The 20,340-nt window shown below is 50.3% G+C and overlaps 3 protein-coding genes across 3 annotated transcripts in view; 2 read left to right on the top strand and 1 right to left on the bottom strand.

The window, feature by feature from the left end:
• The window catches only part of ACER1 (alkaline ceramidase 1), a 56,623-nt gene extending 38,217 nt beyond the window's left edge, over positions 1-18,406 (bottom strand). The window contains exon 1 of the mRNA XM_061150577.1: positions 17,630-18,406. The gene's annotated coding sequence lies outside the window, so the exon portion shown is untranslated. The remainder of the gene's footprint in view (positions 1-17,629) is intronic.
• Positions 8,637-14,434, top strand: CLPP (caseinolytic mitochondrial matrix peptidase proteolytic subunit). The gene is made up of 6 exons (XM_061149283.1): positions 8,637-8,851; positions 8,942-9,013; positions 9,529-9,625; positions 10,532-10,719; positions 11,469-11,574; positions 14,086-14,434. Exons 1-6 carry the CDS (start codon positions 8,666-8,668, stop codon positions 14,253-14,255), a joined length of 819 nt encoding a protein of 272 aa, XP_061005266.1. The 5' UTR covers positions 8,637-8,665; the 3' UTR covers positions 14,256-14,434.
• Positions 18,407-18,589: 183 nt separating the features above from the next.
• Positions 18,590-20,262, top strand: ALKBH7 (alkB homolog 7). The gene is made up of 4 exons (XM_061150573.1): positions 18,590-18,827; positions 19,474-19,647; positions 19,735-19,859; positions 20,028-20,262. Exons 1-4 carry the CDS (start codon positions 18,624-18,626, stop codon positions 20,188-20,190), a joined length of 666 nt encoding a protein of 221 aa, XP_061006556.1. The 5' UTR covers positions 18,590-18,623; the 3' UTR covers positions 20,191-20,262.
• The last annotated feature ends 78 nt before the right edge of the window (positions 20,263-20,340 follow it).

The following is a 20,340-nucleotide window of genomic DNA, read 5'->3' as shown; positions in this document are numbered from 1 at the left end:
CAGGGGACCCAGGTTAGATTCCTGGTTGGGGAACTAGGATCCCACCTGCTATGCAGCGAGGCCAGAAAGGGGGGTAAAAAAAAGTGAATGCACAATATATTTGTCATTGCTGACAACCCATTTAAATGCCGCCCCCCCCCCCCCTTGCTCAATTGCAGGAGACCCAGGATCAATCCCTAGAATGGGAAGATTCCCCTGGAGAAGGAATGACAACCCGCTCCAGTATTCTTGCCTGGAGAATTCCATGGGCAGAGGAGCCTGGTGGGCTACAGTTCATGAGGTCGCAAAGAGTCGGACATGACTGAGTGACTAACATTCCCCTCCACTCCACCCCACCCCACCCCCACAAGCTCCCTCTCCCGGCTCAATGGCTCCCCAAAGCATCTGATGCTTCTGAAACTGACGGCTGATCTCAACAGCCTGTCCACCTGCCACGTTTGTTCTTCTGCTGGACCATTCTCTTCCTTGGGCCTGTGACTGCCCCCATCCCAGTCCCGGCTCCCTCCTCTAACTTCAACCCATTGTTCCTGGGACAGGGTAGGGAAGGGAGAGCTCACCCTCTCCCATGCTACCTGAGTGTGCCAGAATTACAGAACCACCCGCTTCCTGGAAGTCTCCACTCCAGTATCCACAGGCTGCCCTAGCTCCCCAGATCCCAACCCAGTGGTTCTGAGCAGGGGCCATTGCGCAATGTCTAGAGACCTTCTTGGTGGACATGACTGGGAGGACGCTACTGACATCTAGTGAATGGAGGCTAGGTGTGCAGGATGAACCCCCACAACAAAGAACTTCAGGCTGGCAGTTCCCAACATTTTTGGCACCAGGGACCGGTTTCATGGAAGACAATTTTCCCATGGACCGGGTTGGGGTTGGAGGTGGGGGGTGGGGCGGTGCGGAGAAGAGTGGGGAGGGATGATTTCAGAATGACTCAAGTGCATTACATTTATGTGCACTTTATTTCTAATCTAATGCTTCTGCTGATCTGACAGGAGGGTACCAGTCTGTGCCCCGGAGGTTGGGGACCCCTGTGCTGTGTGCTTAGTCATTCAGTCATGTCCTACTCTTTGTGACCCTATGGACTATAGCCCATCAGGTTCCTCCTCCAGGGGATCTTCCTGACCTGTGGATCAAAGCTGTGTCTCTTACATCTCCTGCACTGGCAGGCAGATTCTTTACCACTGTGCCACCTGGGAAGTCCCCATAGTACACTTGATCTTAGCCAAAAGGCTGACTAATTCAACCCCAAATGTCAGAAGTGTCAAAGTTGAGAGACTCTGCCCTAATCTTACCCAAAACTGACATCCCCATCTCAGTAAAAATCACCTCCATGCCCCCAGTGACTCCAGCCAGGCAGGTTTGAAGCTTCCCTCCCCTTCCTGAGGAATTCAATCCACTCCTGAATTAATTAGGTAATATTAGATGCTGCAACAAACAACCCAAAATGTTTAATGACTCAGATATGATGGAAGCTTGTTTGTTCATTTTTTAATATCTTTTTTTTGGGGGGTATGATTTTTAAATGTATTTTTAATTGGAGGATAATTGCTTTCCAATTTTTTGTTGATTTATTCAGGAAATTTGTTGCTTAGCCATCTAAAACCCAACATGTAAGAAGAAAGAAAAAAATCCAAAATGTGTGTTCCTGGGACTTCTCTGGTGGTCCCGTGGCTAAGACTCCAAGCTCCCCAAGCTGGGAGCCCAGGTTCAATCCCTGCTTGGGGAACTAGCTCCTGCATATCGCAACTAAAAGTTCAAAAGCCACAACTAAAGATCCCATGTGCTGCAATAAAAAATAAAAAAAAAAGAGAGAGAGAGAGAGATCCTGCATGCAGCCAAATAAATAACTTTTTAAAACTGTGCTTCTGATTGGCAGGTGGTCCCCCTCCCAGGCTCCTCCTTGTTTATCAGGCCACTGGATTCAGCTGCGAGAGCTGATGGGAGTCAAAAGAGAGGGGAGAAGTCATGCCTGCTCCTCAAGCTCCTGGACTTGTAAGGGTCACACAGCATCTCCTTGCAAGGTCCCTTGGTGAATGAACATATCACATGGCTCCTGGGATGCAAGGGACGCTGAGAAACGTAGCCCTAGGATGCAAGGGTGTGGTGACCACTCTCTGAGATGATCTCCAATGATGCCCACCTCCTGGCAGTCACCCCCAGCATAGTCTCTAGTCCCACACTGAATCGTGGTTAGCCTGTGTGACCACTAGAAGTAACCATGTGTGAGTTTCAAAGCTGAGCCACATAACATATTACAGCTTCCACCATGCTCTCTTGGATCACTTATTCTAAGGGGAAGTTGGCCGCCATGTTGTGAGGACACTCAATTAATCAAAAGGTCTACTTGGGAAAGAACTGAAGCCTCCCAACAGTAGTCAACTATCCAACTTGCTAGCTATGTGAGTGAGCCATCTTGGATGTGAATTCTTCAATTAGTTGAGCATTTGTGTTTTATTTTATTCTTCTTCTTCTTTGACCTCACCTTATGGCTGGAGAATCCCAGGAATGGGGTCGCACAGAGTCGGACACGACTGAAGTGCCTTAGCAGTAGCAGTAGCATGGCTTGTGGGATTTTCATTTCCCAACCAGGGATAGTACCTGGGTCCCATCAGTAAGAACTTGGGAGTCCTAACCACTGGACCACCAGGGAATTTCCCATAATGCATTTTCAACTTATGATATGTTCATGTATGATGGGTTTATGAGATGTAACCTCATCATTAGTCAAGGAAGATCTGTTCTGTCATAAACAGCCCTGTGGCTAAATCTCACCTTGAGCCATTTCCTAAAAATGAATCTCTAGAAGTAGATTGTGAGAATTTAAAATTTGGTGTCAGCTTCAATTCCAGTAGTAATACCCTCGGCGAGCCTTTACCTGGGGGAATCCATTTACCCATGCCTATTCAGCCCTCAAGGTTTCTGCTTCTTTCTTTCCTTTTTTTTTTAATTTTCAATCTCTATCAATTCAACAGGCCTGTTTTGCATTCATCTAAGAAAAGCAAACAGTGATCAGAGTTTTCTTGGATCCTGGACTGAAAACTGATGCTCAGAGGCTCAGTGGTGTCCGACTCTTTGCGACCCCATAGACTGTAGCCCACCAGGCTCCTCTGTCCATGAGATTTCCCAGGCCAGAATATTGGAGTGAATTGCCATTTCCTCTTCCAGGGGATCTTCCCAACCGAGGGATTGAACCCGTGTCTCTTACATCTCCTGCACTGGCAGGAGGATTCTTTACCACTAGCGCCACCAGGGAAACCCAACAACCGGTAGGATGGACTGATTTGCAGCCAAGTGTTCAAACTGATTCTTCCTCCCCTGATTCATTCATTCATTGGGAATATTCAGAGCAAATTCTGGAAAAACAAGAGATTTATAAATATCTGAGTGCCTATAATGTGCCATGTGCTGTTCAAAAGTTGCTTTGTTTTTTTCATTTCGGGTCACTGCCCACTTTAGATTGGTGACTTTCAACCAGAAGCAGGTCTATCCTGGGCAGGGGGCACTTCAGCACCCGGAAACTTTGGAGACAGTTTGGGTTGTTATGATGGAGAGAGGATTACTGGTATCTAGTGGGTGGGGCCAGGGATGCTGCTCCACACCCTACAGTACCCAGGACAGCACCCCTTCCCGGACAAAGAATCATCCAACACAGAATGTTAATAGTCCTGAGGTTGGAAAACCCCAGTTTAAATGAAGTGGAATAGAAGACAATAAAATAGAATATATCAGAAGGGGTTGCTCAAAAAACAAATAAACATCATTTCACAAGGCTTCTCTAGAGAGGTAACGGTTTTTTGGCTTTGTTTTTTTAATATTTATTTATTTGGCTGTTCTAGGTCTTGGTTGGGGCATATGGGATCTTCAGTTGCTGCATGAAAACTCTTAGTTGCAGGATGTGGGATCTAGGTCCCTGACCAGGGATTAAACCCGGGCCCTCTTCTTTGGGAGCAGAGTCTTAGCCCCTGGACTACCAGGAAAGTCCTAAGGAGGTGGTGTGTGAATAGAGATTTTTGTGTTGAGCAAGATTCAGACAGAGGCCAAGTGGCTGGAAGACACTTGGCATGTCTGGAGAGCAGAAGTGGGCCAGCGTGGCCCCTGAAGCCAAGTGGAGAAGAAAGGGTGGAAGAAGAGGAGGGTAGAGGTCAGCAGGGGTGATGGGAAGCCAAGGGGAGGATTTTAGGTAAAGGAGGGATGTGGCTTAGCTTCTGGGGAGTATCCTGATAGTCTAGTGGATAGGATTTGCCCAGATTCAATCCCTGGTCAGGGAACTAAGATCCCACAAGCCATGAGGCCCAGGGGCTGCCCTCTCCCACCAAAAAAAAAAGCCTTTACAAGGATCACTCAGGCTGCTGAATGAAATAACAGCAAGGAGTCCAGAGCAGGGGAGAAGCTGCAACACTGACAAGGGTGTTATTGAGGGTAATGACAAGGATGCAGGAGGTGAAAAGTAGTTGAACTGTGCCTACCTGGATAGAGCAGGTATAACACAGGCAGTGAGGGCAGGAGTGTGGGGCAGTGCTTGAGCAGAGCACTGTGGGGGTGGTGGCAACTGATGGGACAGCCCTTCTCCCCAGAGGCAGGGTGGGAGCTCTGGCCTCAGGGAAACCGGCTGGGCAGGGTCACCCACCTGACTCATCGCAGAAACTGGAAGGGCCAATGCTGCTCACCCACTTCTTCAGTCACTGCAGTGGAAACACCTCTCCTGGCACCAGGGTGCCTCCAGTGAGTGACTGAAAGTTGCTCTGTCGTGTCCGACTCTTTGTGAGCCCGTGGACTATACAGTCCATGGAATTCTCCAGACCAGAATACTGGAATGATTCCCTTCTCCAGGGGATCTTCTCAACCCAGGGACCAAACCCAGGTTTCCCGCATTCCAGGTGGATTCTTTACCAGCTGAGCCATAGGGAAGCCCAGGTGCCTCCAAGGTCTCCTCTATACTCTTCCACTTTCACATTCTTTCCTCTTTCCTGCCCCTGATTCCATAAAGTGAAAAGTGTCTGTGTCCTTCTCTATCTCTTCATCAGACCAGGCACAAAACTACGCTTCGAGTTCAGAGTCCAGCAATTAGCAATGGTCTGCCTGTGAACTCCTACATATGCATCAAAGAAAGAAAGAAAGTGAAGTCGCTCAGTGGTGTCCGACTCTTTGCGACCCCATGGACCATAGCCTACCAGGTTCCTCCATCCATGGGATTTTCCAGGCAAGAATACTGGAATGGGTTGCCATTTCCTTCTCCAGGAAAACCCATGCCAAATGGACCCTCATTTGGGAGGGCTTCTTGGATGCCCATGGTTACAGATCTAACACAATAGTTCAGTTCAGTTCAGTTGCTCAGTCGTGTCCGACTCTTTGTGACTCCATGAATTGCAGCAAGCCAGGCCTCCTTGTCCATCACCAACTTCTGGAGTTTACTCAAACTCACGTCCATCAAGTCGGTGATGCCATCCAACCATCTCAGCCTCTGTTGTCCCCTTCTCCTCCTGCCCCCAATCCCTCCCAGCATCAGGGTCTTTTCCAGTAAGTCAACTCTTCACATGAGGTGGCCAAAGTAATTGGAGTTTCAGCTTCAGCATCAGTCCTTCCAATGAACACCCAGGACTGATCTCCTCTAGGATGGACAGATCCTTGGATCTCCTTGCAGTCCAAGGGACTCTCAAGAGTTTTCTCCAACACCACAGTTCAAAAGCATCAATCCTTTAGCGCTCAGCTTTCTTCACAGTCCAACTCTCACATCCATACATGACCACTGGAAAAACCATAGCCTTGACTAGACGGACTTTTGTTGGCAAAGTAATATCTCTGCTTTTTAATATGCTATCTAGGTTGGTCATAACTTTCGTTCCAAGGAGTTAAGTGTCTTTTAATTTCATGGCTGCAATCACCATCTGCAGTGATTTTGGAGCCCCCAAAATAAAGTCTGACACTGTTTCCACTGTTTCCCCATCTATTTGCCATGAAGTGATGGGACCAGATGCCATGATCTTAGTTTTCTGAATGTTGAGCTTTAAGCCAACTGTTTCACTCTCCTCTTTCACTTTCATCAAGAGGCTTTTTAGTTCCTCTTCACTCTCTGCCATAAGGGTGGTGTCATCCGCATATCTGAGGTTATTGATATTTCTCCCAGCAATCTTGATTCCAGGTTGGGCTTCCTCCAGCCCAGCATTTCTCATAATGTACTCTGCATAGAAGTTAAATAAGCAGGGTGACAATATACAACCTTGACGTACTCCTTTTCGTATTTGAAACCAGTCCGTTGTTCCATGTCCAGTTCTAACTGTTGCTTCCTGACCTGCATATAGGTTTCTCAAGAGGCAGGTCAGGTGGTCTGGTATTCCGATCTCTTTCAGAATTTTCCACAGTTTATTGTGATCCACAGAGTCAAAGGCTTTGGCATAGTCAATAAAGCAGAAATAAATGTTTTTCTGGAATGGTCACCCATTCCAGTCCATTTTAGTTCGGTGATTCCTAGAATGTCGACATTCACTCTTGCCATCTCCTGTTTGACTACTTCCAATTTGCCTTGATTCATGGACCTAACATTCCAGGTTCCTATGCAATATTGCTCTTTACAGCATCGGACCTTGCTTCTATCACCAGTCACATCCACAGCTGGGCATTGTTTTTGTTTTGGCTCCATCCCTTCTTTCTTTCTGGAGTTATTTCTCCACTGATCTCCAGTAGCATATCGGGCACCTACAATAACTAATACACATCAATTACCATAAGTAAAATTAGACAGCCAGTGGAAATGTGCTTATGACACAAGAAGCTTAAATCCGGTGCTCTGTGACAAACCAGAGGGGTGGGATGGGGTGGGAGGTGGGAGGGAGGTTCAAGAGGGAGAGGACATATGTAGACCTATGGACGATTCATGTCACTGTACGGCAGCAACCAACACAATGTCGTAAAGCAACTGTCCTCCAGTTAAAAATAAATAAATTAAATATATATAGAATAATATATATAATATATAAATAGTAAATATGTGTATATACATATATATAGAGAGAGAGAAATCTCTCCCACCAAACACACGTCAATATCTAATACAAATCGAGTCCTTGCTACATTCCAGGTCCAATTCTGAGGACCTGACAATGACCCCAGGATGTAGTTTATTACTATTATGTCCATTCTATAGAGAGGAAAGTAAGGCACAGGGACACACAAACTAGTTGAGTAATGGATGTGGTGACCCAAGGACTAAAGAGCAGATAAAACCAAGGAGGGTCTTGGAATGCAGGAATGGAAAAACCAGACCCTTATCATCCTTCTCTCCCCCATGTTGTAACTATTAACAGATTTCAGGTCCTCCTGTCTCCCCTCCTACCCCACACAGGGAGAGGGTATTTGTCTTACTCTTCCCCCACCCAGTATACGTGGGTCATCCAATCAGCAAATGACCTGCAAGACCCCCATCCCACTCCTTGTACTCTAGGTATAAAAGTGGACTAAGGACCCCTATTCAATGTTAGATCTCCCTTGAGCTGGCCCACTGTTCTAACAGTGTCTCCCACTCTAATAAATTTTATTCTCCTCTCATTCTGCTTCATGTCTGGAAATTCTTTTCCAACCCGGGCATGGACCATGACAGTGGGGCCAATATTTAAACACAGAGAATGTCACTCTGCCACCTCAGCAGCAGGAATCCTCAAATCCTTCCCTGTAAAACCGGTTTGATCATCACCATCTTCCAAACAAGAAACTTCAGGCTCAGAGGAGTTAAACAATGTACCTGAAGATCACACAGCATGTCAGTGGCTAAACCAGGCTTGGCATATTGGAAAGCTGCCTTCAAAGCCCTCGGCTCTTCTTTTTTTTAAAGTTTTGAAATATGTTATTTAATTTCCTCCTAAAAGTTACATTAAGTATTTTTTTTTTATTTTTTATTGAAGTATAGTTGAATTCAAAGCCCTAAGCTCTTAAGCTACCTCCTTTACCACTTCATCTCTGGGTTCAACGTGTACTTAATGAGCACCTACTGTGTGCCAGGCAACGGTTCTAGGCTCTGGAGACAAAATAAGGAACAATTCCCAGGTGACATTAGAACTGAAAGATGAAAGAGAGTCCACCCTGAGACCATCTAGAGGCAAAAAGAGGTTCCAAACGTTACCAGGAGCCTTCCTTCACCCCCCTACACCTTTGTCCATTGTCCTCCTTTTGCCAGGAATGCCTTTCCCTACGTAACAAACTCCTATACATCCTTCAAAGCCCAGCTCCAACACCTGCTCCTCCTAGGAAGCCTTTCCAGACCGACCTCCCGGGCCAAGTTCGCAACTTCCACCCTTGGGCTTGCATATCTTGGGGCCTTCCCACTACCGCATGCATAACCATAGACGGATGGGAAGGTCTCGGGAGTCGGCCCCACCAGGCTGGATGATCGTTGAGGCCCAGGCCCAGCGGGCGAACGGAGCTGATTTTTTTTAATTAGCAGTGAAAAGCAGAAAACTATGACGATTCGTCAGAAAGACTCAAACAGTGATCTTGGAAGCTCTCTGGCTCCACTCGAGCACCACGTCTCTGGCTCCGCCCCCCCATCGCCCCGCCCCGAAGCGTGCCCTGTGCTTCCCGGAAGTGGGCGGTCTCGTGAGCCAGCGCCGCGGGCGCAAAGCACGCTGAGAGTTGTAGTTCCAGCATCGTACGGAAGCCGGGAGGGACGTGCGACGCGATGTGGCCCAAAGTATTGCTTAGGGGGGGGCGGGGGGCGGCCGGCTTGTGCCCAGCGCTGGGGCCTCGCCTCGCCGCCCGCTTTCCCCCGCAGCGGACGCCCGAGAATCGCCTGGCCCCGCAGCGGAGCCTGCACGCGACGGCGGCCCGGGCTCTCCCGCTCATTCCCATCGTGGTGGAGCAGACGGTACAGTGGCGGGGCGGGGACACGGCCCGTGGGTGCAAGGGCTTGGGGCACGGAGGGCGTCTGACCCTCACCCGCGTCTTTCTTCCCCAGGGTCGCGGCGAGCGCGCCTATGACATCTACTCGCGACTGCTTCGGGAGCGTATTGTGTGCGTCATGGGCCCTGTGAGTGCCTCGCGCCGCGATCCTCCCCTTCGCCTGCCCAGATCTCCGCAAACCTCCTTGATCCTCTGACTTCTCCCCCATGACTTTCCTCCCTAGGCTGACGCTCTTGTCCCAATCTGACACCCCCTGCTTCCTGGGCATATAAGCCCCCTGATGCTCCCTCCTGGTCTGGAGTCCCCCTTCTACTCCTTTAAATCCTCTGCGTCTCCCTCCCTAATCTCTGACTCGCTCCCTCACCAATGATCCTCCTCCCCATTCCTGGGCTCCAGTCTCTCCTCCCCAACCTCCTCACCCCTTTCCTTCCTGTTGCCTGAGTCCCCCCTTCCTGTGTCCCCAACCCCCTGGTTCCGGATCACCCCCCACCACATCCACTCCTGGTCCTGAACGCTTCCCGGTCTGTCTTACTTGGGCCCTGACCACCATTCTGGTGCCCTGACTCAACCCCAGCCACCCCATAACTGCCGCCCTTAGCTTTCACGCCCATCTGAGGACACCCCTGCCCTCCTCACTTGCAGATCGATGACAGTGTCGCCAGCCTGGTCATCGCGCAACTGCTGTTCCTGCAGTCGGAAAGCAACAAGAAACCCATCCACATGTATATCAACAGCCCCGGTGAGCAGTGCCTTCCCCGGGTGCCAGGGGCACTCCTGGGGACACACCTGGTGACTCCAGGGACTGAGGCCCCTAATTAGGGAGGTTCTGTCTCTGGAGCAAGAAAGGGGGCAGAGCTTCCTTTGGAATCTCCAGAGGGTCTGGAAACCTCCAAAATCTGCCTCTTCCCTTGCTTTTTTAAAGAGGCATCTGAACCTGCCTCTGATCCCATACATAATGTTTTACCAACCTGACTCGGTTGTCAAAATTTTTTAAACTAGTAGATTCCACCCTATCCCCCCAAAAAGGTAGAATAGCCAACAGCCAATTTATTTTATGTTTGGTCGAGTTGTTCCTCCTGTGGGATCTTAGTTCCCTGAGCAGGGATCAAACTCAGGCCCATGGTAGTGAAAGCCCTAACCACTGGACACATGGGGAATTCCCTGAATAGCCAATCTTAATAGATCGTTTACTGTGCCGGGCACTTTTATAAGCACTTTATAAGCATTTAACTCATTTTCTTCATGCAGCCTCTCACATGATGGGTAGTATTTAGTTATCTCCAACCTACAAGGAGGTACCATGTCTCCAAGAGGCTGGGTAACTTACCCAAGGTCACATGTGATGACCTGCCCAGCCAGGGGTCACACCCAGGCAGACTGGCTCCAGAGTCTTCGCTCATAGTTACTGCATTCTCCCAATTCTTGAGAATGTGGCCAATCTCATCCTCCACTGGGTTCACATGTAAGTGTGGCAACTGTCAGCTCACTTTGGAGCCAGCCCTCATTTGCTGCCCCCACCTGGCCTGTGTCACCTTCCTACCCCTGGGAGTATTTCTGTTTGAGACCCCAGCCCTCTCCAGGACCTTAGGAGAAAGGATGGTGGGGGGTAGCTGGCACAGCCCCTCACTCTCGGCCCCGTCCACAGGTGGCGTGGTGACCTCGGGCCTGGCCATCTACGACACGATGCAATACATCCTGAACCCCATCTGCACGTGGTGTGTGGGCCAGGCGGCCAGCATGGGCTCCCTACTTCTGGCCGCTGGCACCCCAGGCATGCGCCACTCGCTCCCCAACTCCCGCATCATGATCCACCAGCCCTCTGGGGGTGCCCGGGTGAGTGTGCCCTGAGAGCTGCTTTGGGGGTGGGGATGGGGGTCTAGACAGGTGAACCAGCCAGACAGGCAGGAGTCACGTGACAGGGTGGGTTTAAAATGTAGATTTTGTTGGTATGCAGATATGGTGAGGCCAACTGACCAGGAGAGGGTTGCCATTAAAAAGACAGTTTGTGACTCACAGATCCCAAGAGGAGGGAGTGTGCCAGGCCTTGGGGACCACACACGTAGGCACAAGGGTTGGTCGAGAGGAGAATGTGAGCAGGAGCCTCCTTCGAGGTTTCTGCTGGAAAGAACGTGTGAGGTTAGGATGGGCTAGCGTGAATAGTGTTGGTGGGCTCTAGGGCGTAGGGATTGTCCCTAGTTGTCTGGTACCCTCTGGTGATGGGGCAGGAGGATGGTGACCCAGGGTGTGAGAGCTCTGCAGAGAAGATGGCGGGTGTGTGGGCTTGGATTGGCAGCTTTGCATGTGAAAAGTGTGTTCTGGGCAGCTTTCTGATGTCTCTAAGAAATTAGCTCCTTCCCTTCTGGTCAGGGAGGTACCAGCTGCCAGAAATAAGAACATAGAGTTAATACAGAGAGCCTTCCTAGAGGTGGTAAGGATGAAACAGACTATGGAGGCATTCACAGAGGCCTGTCCCACCCACCTGAATGCTAGCAGCCAGAAACCCAGGGCGGTCTCCTGAGTCCCTCTGCCTGCAAGTGGCAGACCCTGATCCCAACCTTCTCCCTCTTGGGATGGCCCCCTAGGGCCAAGCCACAGATATCGCCATCCAGGCGGAGGAGATCATGAAGCTCAAGAAGCAGCTCTACAGCATCTATGCCAAGCACACCAAACAGACCCTGCAGGTGATCGGTGAGCGTCCCCTACAAGGCCCTCGGCTGCTCTTTTATTGGAACCAACACAGGCATACTGGTCAGGCCTCTGGACCTGGTGCAGCTGATACCAGGCTGGATCGTCCTGTGGTGGGGGCCCTCCAGGGCCCTACAGGATGTGTGGCACATCCCCACGCTCTGCCCACCAGCTGTCAGCAACCCCTCCAGGGGTGACAGTCAGAACCATCTCCAGCCATCGCCCAGTGTCCCCTGGGGATCAGAATCCCCACCCCACCCCCAGTTAAGAACCCCTGTTCTGAGCACTTTTTTTTAGAGACCCAGGGACTTCCCTGGTGGTCTAGTCGTTAAGACTCCGCACTTCCACTGCAGGGGATGCGGGTCTGATCTCTGGTCAGAGAATTAAGATCCCATATACCGCACAGTGTGGCCAAGAAAAAATAATAATAAAAATGTAAAAATTAAAAGACAAAAAACTTGACTGAAAGAGGTCCAAAGGTTTTGAACTGCTGCTGCTGCTGCTGCTAAGTCACTTCAGTCATGTCTGACTCTGTGCGACCCCATAGATGGCAGCCCACTAGGCTCCCCCGTCCCTGGAATTCTCCAGGCAAGAACACTGGAGTGGGTTGCCATTTCCTTCTCCAATGCATGAAAGTGAAAAGTGAAAGTGAAGTTGCTCAGTCGTGTCTGACTCTTAGCGACCCCATGGACTGCAGCCTACCAGGCTCCTCTGTCCATGAGATTTTCCAGGCAAGAGTACCGGAGTTGGTTGTCATTGCCTTCTCCAAGGGTCTCCCACAAAGAAGATTCCAAATGGCCAAGAAACAGAAGCCAAGGTTCTCATCACCTTTATTGATGATGTTTAATAATGAAGTGTCATCAGTGGGACTTCCCTGGAGATCCAGTACTTAGGACTCTGTGTTTCCACTGCAAGGGGCACAGGGTTCCATCCCTGGTTGGGGAACCAAGATCCCACATGCCGCATGTGGTGTGGCCAATAAAAAAGAAAAAATAATAATGACATCATCAGTTATTCGGGAAAGGCAGATCAATGCCCTGATGAGATACCATTTCAGGCCACTGTGCTGTGTGTGCTCAGTCGGATCCAATTCTTTGAGACTCCATGGACTGTAGCCCTCCAGGCTCCTCTGTCCATGGGATTCTCCAGGCAAGAATACTGGAGTGGGTTGCCATTTCCTGCTCCATTTCAATCCACTGGAGCAGCTCAAATAGAAAATACTGACACCACTGAATGCTGAGGGGAGCGTGGAGCCACTGGAACGTTTATCCACTGCAGGCAACAGTGATAACTACAACCACTTCAGGAAGCTGTTAGGGCACTGAGGGTGAACACCCAGAAAGATACCTGGTTCCTCTGCTCGGCCTGTAGCCAAGGGAATCAAGTGCTTCTATCCGAAGATGCAGACGGGAATGTAGTCCTGTTCCTACAGTCCCAAATGGGGAAAGACCCAAGTGCCTGACAGCAGGAGAATGAGTGGCCAGTGGTGGTATATTCATGAGGTGGGACGCTACACAGCCAGAAGGACTGAGATAAATCTCCAAAACAGTACTGAGTGGGAAAAGGAGTAAATGCTCTGGTTATACGTTTATTTACTTTTTTAATTAATTAACTTTAATTTTTTTGGCCACATTGCTCGGCATGCAAAATCTTAGTTCCCCAATCGGGTCCAACCCATGTCCCTGGCAGTGAAGTGTAGAGTCTTTTTTTTTTTTTAAATTTGGCTGCACCAGGTCTTAGCTACAGCACATAAGACCTAGTTCCCTGATGAGGGATGGAACCCAGGACCCCTGCATTGAGAGTGTGGAGTCTTAACCACTAGTCCACCAGGGAAGTCCCTGTGATTATGTATTTAAAGAGCAAAAAACTGGCATAACCTCTATGCCATTAGGCCACTGTTAGGGCGGGGCAGGGAGAAGGCAATGGCACCCCACTCCAGTACTCTTGCCTGGAAAATCCCATGGATGGAGGAGCCTGGTAGGCTGCGGTCCATGGGGTCGCTAAGAGTCGGACACAACTGAGCGACTTCACTTTCACTTTTCACTTTCACACATTGGAGAGGGAGGTGGCAGCCCACTCCGGTGTTCTTGCCTGGAGAATCCCAGGGACAGGGGAGCCTGGTGGGCTGCCGTCTATGGGATCACACAGAGTCAGACATGACTGAAGTGACTTAGCAGCAGCAGCAGGGTGGGGCAGGGGGCGTGGGACTTAGCAACTGGATGTGTCCCCAGTGGGGTTTGGGAGGTCTGATCTGAGAGCTGGCCACATGGGTGGGTTCAGTCTGAAAACTACCACACTGTCCACTTCCACAGTCTGTGCCCTTTCCTAGATGTGTATTTACATATCAACAAGCTAAAAAAACAATAAACAGGTATTTTACTGGTGGGGAAACTCAAGGCACAGGGATGGGGAGGCCAGGGTCACACAGGGTGGACTTGGGCTGATTGAAGACTGGAATGTGGCCTTTGGTGTCCATTCTTCACCACCCGCATCCTGCCTGTACGCCCCCTGCAGAGTCGGCCATGGAGAGGGACCGCTACATGAGCCCCATGGAGGCCCAGGAGTTCGGCATCTTGGACAAGGTTCTGGTCCACCCCCCACAGGATGGGGAGGACGAGCCAGAGCTGGTACAGAAGGAGCCGGGGGAGCCAACAGTGGTAGAACCCACCCCAGCCAGCGCCTGAGAACTGGCCTCCCTCTCGCCCTCCCAGGGAGAGCAGAGGCGCCTGGCCTGCGAGCCCCTCCACACTGAGCCTGGAGGGGCCCCTTGAGGAACTGTGGATATGGGGGTGCCCCTGTCGGTGGGTAGCCCAACTGAGACACTGTGATTTTAAATTAAATCTTTGTAGCCTTTGCTCCTGGCTCTGGCGCCTTCCCTCTGGTGTCTACCCTGGCTCACGTGTGCCTTCACCCTGACCTTCATCTTGAGCAGAGCTAAGAGCCGGCATGACACTCCAGACACTGCTCCAGAGGCCACAACTTACTGTGAAGAAGACACAGAAGTCCCTGTCCTGAAGAAACTTACATTCTTGGGAAAGTAGACAGTTGTTTTTTTTTTTTAAATCAGGGCAAGAAGTATGCAGTGTTGTGTGTGTGTGTGACGAGAGTGAGATGACAAGGCCTGCAGAGGCCTTGCTGAGAAGGTAACATTAGAGCAAAGACCTGGAGGAGGTGAGGGTGGGGGGAGCCAGATTGCTATCTTGGGACACAGCAGGCCTGGCAGAAGGCATGGGAAGTGCAAAGATCTTGTGGCAGGACTATGCCTGGCACATGAGGGGAACCATGAGGGAGCTGCGGTGGCTGGAAGAAGGGAGGGAGGGAGTGAGGGGAAAAGTAGAGATAAGAGCAGGAAGAGGAAGAGTATAGATCATAAAAAGTCTGGTAGGGCTTCCCAGATGGCTCAGTGGTAAAGAATCCACCTGCCAAGATTTGATCCCTGGATCAGGAAGATCCCCTGGAGGAGGAAATGGCAATGTACTCCAGTATTCTTGCCAGGACAATCCCATGGACAGAGGAGCCTGGCAGGCTACAGTCCATGGGGTCGCAAAGAGTCAGACATGACTTAGTGATTAAACAGCAGCAGGTCTGAGATAGGAGGGAGATGCCCCATGGAGGGTTTCAAGAAGAGGAACAGGGGCTGGAGAAGGAAATGGCAACCCAGTCCAGTATTCTTGCCTGGAAAAGTCCATGGACAGAGGAGCCTGGCGGGCTGCAGTCCATGGGGTTACCTGACTGAGCACGTGTGCACGAGGATGGAGGGAGATGGGTTGGTAGCAATAAAATGGTAGAACTAAAAAAAAAAAGGAGGAACAGGGGACTTCCCTGGTGGTCCAGTAGCTAAGACTCTGCACTCCCAGTGCAGGGGGTCTGGGTTCGATCCCTGGTCAGGGAACTAAGATCCCACATAGTGCAACTAAGCCCGAGTGCTGGAACTCCTGAGGCTGCACCACAACAAAGACCCAGCGCAGCCAAAAGAAAAAGAAGAGGAACAAAAAGGAACCACAGAGTGGTGGGTGGAGGGTGGCAAGCACAGAAACCTGGAGTGAGGAGACTTGGTATCACCCAGAGGAGGAGTGACCTCGCCCCAGCCACATGGTGAGAGAGGTCAGTTTCCAGCCAGGTTTTAAAGGCAGGGCTTACAGGTAGGATGTGAGATTTGAGAGAGAATGAAATCTCCCAAAACTCCTAGGTATTGGCCCAAAGCAGCCAGAAAGATGGAAAGAAAGATGAGATGTTTCCAGGAGAGCTGGGGGGAGGAGCAGGGGTCAGGATCAGGAGTTGATTTTGGATGTCTGTAAGTCTAGCGTGCCTCCCCCACTCCCAAGCCCCCCCCCCTCATCCCCCCCCACCCCACCCCCGCAAACATCCCAGGGCATGGTTAAATCTGGAGTCAGGATCGGGAATAAAAATGTAGGAAACTTCAGTGTGTCCATGAGTTAGCAGTCAGGCTAAGAACTAGCTATGGCACTTGGCCCCACAGAAATCCCTAAGTTACTTCAGTCGTGTCCGACTCTTTGTGACCCTTTGGACCGTAGCCTACCAGGCTCCTCTGTCCTTGGGATTCTCCAGGCAAGAGTACTGGAGTGGGTTGCCATTCCCTTCGCCAGGGGATCTTCCTGACCCAGGGATCGAACCCACATCTCTTGCAGTAAGAGGCAGGTTCTTTACCACTAGCGCCACCTGGGAATGGCCTTCAGTAAGACCACTTTTATTACTAGGGGCCCAAAAGCCAGGTTGGAGTGGACCCAGAGAGAAGGGGCTGGAAAATACTGGGAGCTAGACAAGTTTTTCAAGGAATTTTGCTGTCAGAGCAAAGAAGAATTTTTGTTTTTTGTTTTTTTTAATATAGAGGACTTTTTAATTTGGCTTCATTCATCGATTATATTTGGTTGAACTTTTTCATTCTGTGCAATTTAAAATATATACAAAAGTGGAGAAGACCCTCATGGTTCATTGGTTAACAATGGCCTGCCAATGCAGAGGACACAGGTTTAATCCCTGGTCCGGGAAGATTCCACATGCTTCGAAGTAACTAAGCCTGTGTGCCACAACTACTGAAGTCAACATGCCCTAGAACCCATGCTCCACAAGAGTCACCACCACAATGAGAAGCCTGTGCACCAAAACTAGAGAGTAGCCCCTGCTCTCAACAACTAGAGAAAAGCCCACACAGCAATGAAGCCTGGTGCTGCAAAAAAAAAAAAAAAAAAATCACCTGTAGTAATTTTTTTTTTTAATAGGAAAAAAAGTAGAGAAACTAGAATAATGAGGTCTCATGTACCCACCACACCAATTCATGGCTGATTATGACTCGTCCCTCCCCTGCCTCTACAGAGCCTCTACCGTGGCTTTGTAGTACTTTGAAGCAAATCCCAGCTTTTCATTTCATCTGTAATATTTCAGTATGTATTTCTAAAAGGATAAGAAATTTTTTTATTTCTCAAAAATACTAAAAATAGAATAACCACATGACCCAGCAATTCCACTCCTTTTGGTATATATCCAAAAAAACCACAAAACACTATTTAGAAAAGATAACATGCATGCCAATGTTCATGGCATTATTTACAACTGCCAAGATATAGAAGCAATCTAAGTGTCCATCAACAGATGAATGGATAAAGAAGATACAGTACATATACACAATGGAATATTACTCAGCCATAAAAAAGAATGAAATAATGCCATTTGCAGCAACATGTATGGACTTGGAGGGTATTATGCTAAGTGAGTTAATCAGACAGACATTCTGTATCATATCACTATTATGTAGAATCTAAAAAATAAACTAGTCAACAAAACAAACAGACTCACACAGAACAAACCAGTGGTTACCAGTGGGGAGAGGGAAGGAGGAGGGGCAATATAGCTGTAGGGAATTTTTTTAAAAAGGTTATTATTATGAGAGTCTATGAAATCATGCGTGTGTGAAACTTTTAAAAACTGTAAAGTGCTACAGAATTTATAGAATTTTCAAAAAATAATAAAGGACAAGGAATCTTTGTCCTGAAAAAGACAACCACAATATCATTTTCAACCAGAAAAAAATAACACTTACCGTGGTCGAATATTCAACCGCGTCCAAATTTCCCTGGTGATCACTATTTTTTTTTTTTAATTTTTCCAATCAGGATCCAAATAAGGTGCAGGCATTGCCACTGGTTGATAAATCTATAAGTGTCTTGTTATTGCGGTTTTTCCCTTTAGTCTCTCAAATCTCTCTCCCTCTTTTTCTTCTCTTTTCTTGAACTTAACTTGTTGGAGAAACAGGGTCGTGTGTCTTAGGAACTTTCCCTCTGAATTTTGAGGATGCGAGTCTGTCCTTGGTACTTTCGGTACCTGGTGTCTGACTCTACACAAGTTTGATCCGATTCAGGTTCCGCTTTTCCGCCGATTACCTCGGCGTGAGGGTGGCTTCTAGCAGAAGATATTTTAAAACCAGTTGTCTATGGGCTGAAAAATGGTGACCTTCCAATTCTACCATTAAAGGGAGAGGAGTTTTTGTTTATATACTGTTTTTAAACAAAGTATATAAACAGTTTATATACTGTTTTAAACTGGAAGCCAGCCTGTTTGTATGCGGATGGGGGAGAGGGGGGTCGGAATGGGAGGCGCCTCGCCTTGACCTTTGACTGAAACCCCTAAGTCCACAAACCTGGTCCCACCCCATAATCATAGCCTTAATGTCACTCCCGTAACTCCTACAGCTCAGCCTGACTGGACTCTAACCTTAACTTCATAGCCTTGGCCCAATCCTTCTCTGACCCTTGACCTCTGACCCCAGAGCATAGCTAGCCTTTGACACCACCGCCCTCTGGAAGACGGACCTGAGGAGTCTCTATGGTCTAAAGGGCCCAATAGCGCCGGAGAGGAGGCAGGTTCTGGGAAGAGCCAATAGCTTGAGAGGACGAGCCGAGTAACAACCAGTAACCTTGAGCGAGAGGCGGGACTCTGAGGAAAGCCAATTGCTGGAGGGACTCGGTGCAGCCACAGCCAATAACCCTGGGGAGGGGGCGTGGCCCTGGCCTCTTCCAAGACCCGGCTCGGGGGCTATGGCCGGAGGTGGGCAGGTTGTACTGCGGACGCTTTCCCAGCACTGCTGGGTGCGGGGCTCGGGCCCAGCCGTTCTGAGCCGCCTACAAGACGCGGCCGTGGTGCGGCCCGGCTTCCTGAGCGCGGCCGAGGAGGAGACACTGAGCCGCGAGCTGGAACCCGAGCTTCGCCGCCGCAGATACGAATACGACCACTGGGATGCGGTGAGGCGGGTGGCGCTGGGGCGGGTGGAGCTGGGGCGGATGGAGCTGGGGCGGAGCCACCGGGGCGTGGCTTAGGACGTTAGAGACCCGGCGGGAGTGGAGCGCTGGGGTGGGCGGGGCTTAATCTGGGCGGGGCCTGGGAATGGGGGCGAGGTCTTGATACTTGGGGTCTTGGGGGCTGGAAGAGCGCCTTGGAGATGTGAGCAGGGCCATACGAGGCAGAACCGAGGGGTGTTTGGGGGACAGGACCAAAGTTAGGGGTGGAAATGGGTGTGGAGCGAGATGAGGGAGGGTCACGGGTTGAGGGGTGGAGACAGGGGACCCGGTGAATCAAGTTGTGAATATTGGAACCGGGCCAACGTTAGGGACGGAATGTGGGACTGAACTGGACCCTGATGGTGGGTAGAAAGGACTAAAGCCAGACCCAGATGTGGCAGGGGTTGGGATTTGAGAAAACATCATGGGGTAGTTAGGATCAAAGTTGAGAATTGAGGGTTGGGGTCAAGTGTCATCCTGGAAAAACTAGGCCTTTGCTTTGCACTTCCACCACCCTCCCCCCAATCCCTCCCCAGCCCTGGGCTATGTCTCAGTTTCCCTGTTCCCCACCCCTGGAAGCTTCCAGGCTTGACCTGAGTGCTCTGGGCAGGCCATCCACGGCTTCCGAGAGACAGAGAAGTCGCGCTGGTCAGAGGCAAGCCGGGCCATCCTGCGGCGTGTGCAGGCAGCTGCCTTTGGACCTGGCCAGACGCTCCTCTCCTCAGTGCACGTGCTGGACCTAGAACCTCAGGGCTACATCAAGCCACACGTGGACAGCGTCAAGGTGGGCAGAGGGCAGTGGCTTGGAGCTCCCAGCTGGGGATGGGCTGGCCAGGCCAAAACCCACCCTCCACCATGTCCTCTCTTCCAGTTCTGTGGATCCACCATTGCCGGCCTATCCCTGTTGTCTCCTAGCGTCATGCGACTGGTGCACACCCAGGAGCCAGGGGAGTGGCTGGAACTCTTGCTGGAGCCGGGCTCCCTCTACATTCTTAGGTATTGGCAGCCAAGGAGCCTGCACTCCACCAGTAACTCACAAGACACCCACTCAACATTTGGAACACCTTCTGTCATTCAGCCATGATAGCAGACTCTACCCCTAGGGCTGGTCTGCCTGGAACCAGGGCTGCCCTCACCAGCCACATCCTCTGTTTTCTCCTGCAGGGGCTCGGCCCGTTATGACTTCTCCCACGAGATCCTTCGGGATGAAGAGTCCTTTTTTGGGGAGCGTCGGATTCCCCGGGGCCGTCGCATCTCAGTGATTTGCCGCTCCCTCCCTGAGGGGATGGGGCCAGGGGAGCCTGGGCAGCCGCCCCTAGCCTGCTGACCTCCTGGACCATTACCCCAAGCTGTTCAGGACACCATGTTTGTGAATAAAGTTGTGAATACTGTTGGAGAATGGACAAGCTGGCCTCCTGTTGCCAGCTGTTTGCAGGAAGCCCAGGATCTGCAAGGGAAACCCAGGACCACACCTGCC

The sequence above is a fragment of the Dama dama genome, chromosome 9 (assembly GCF_033118175.1).
Source record: "Dama dama isolate Ldn47 chromosome 9, ASM3311817v1, whole genome shotgun sequence".
Classification (NCBI taxonomy): Eukaryota; Metazoa; Chordata; class Mammalia; order Artiodactyla; family Cervidae; genus Dama; species Dama dama.
This window is presented reverse-complemented; position numbering and strand designations above follow the sequence as displayed.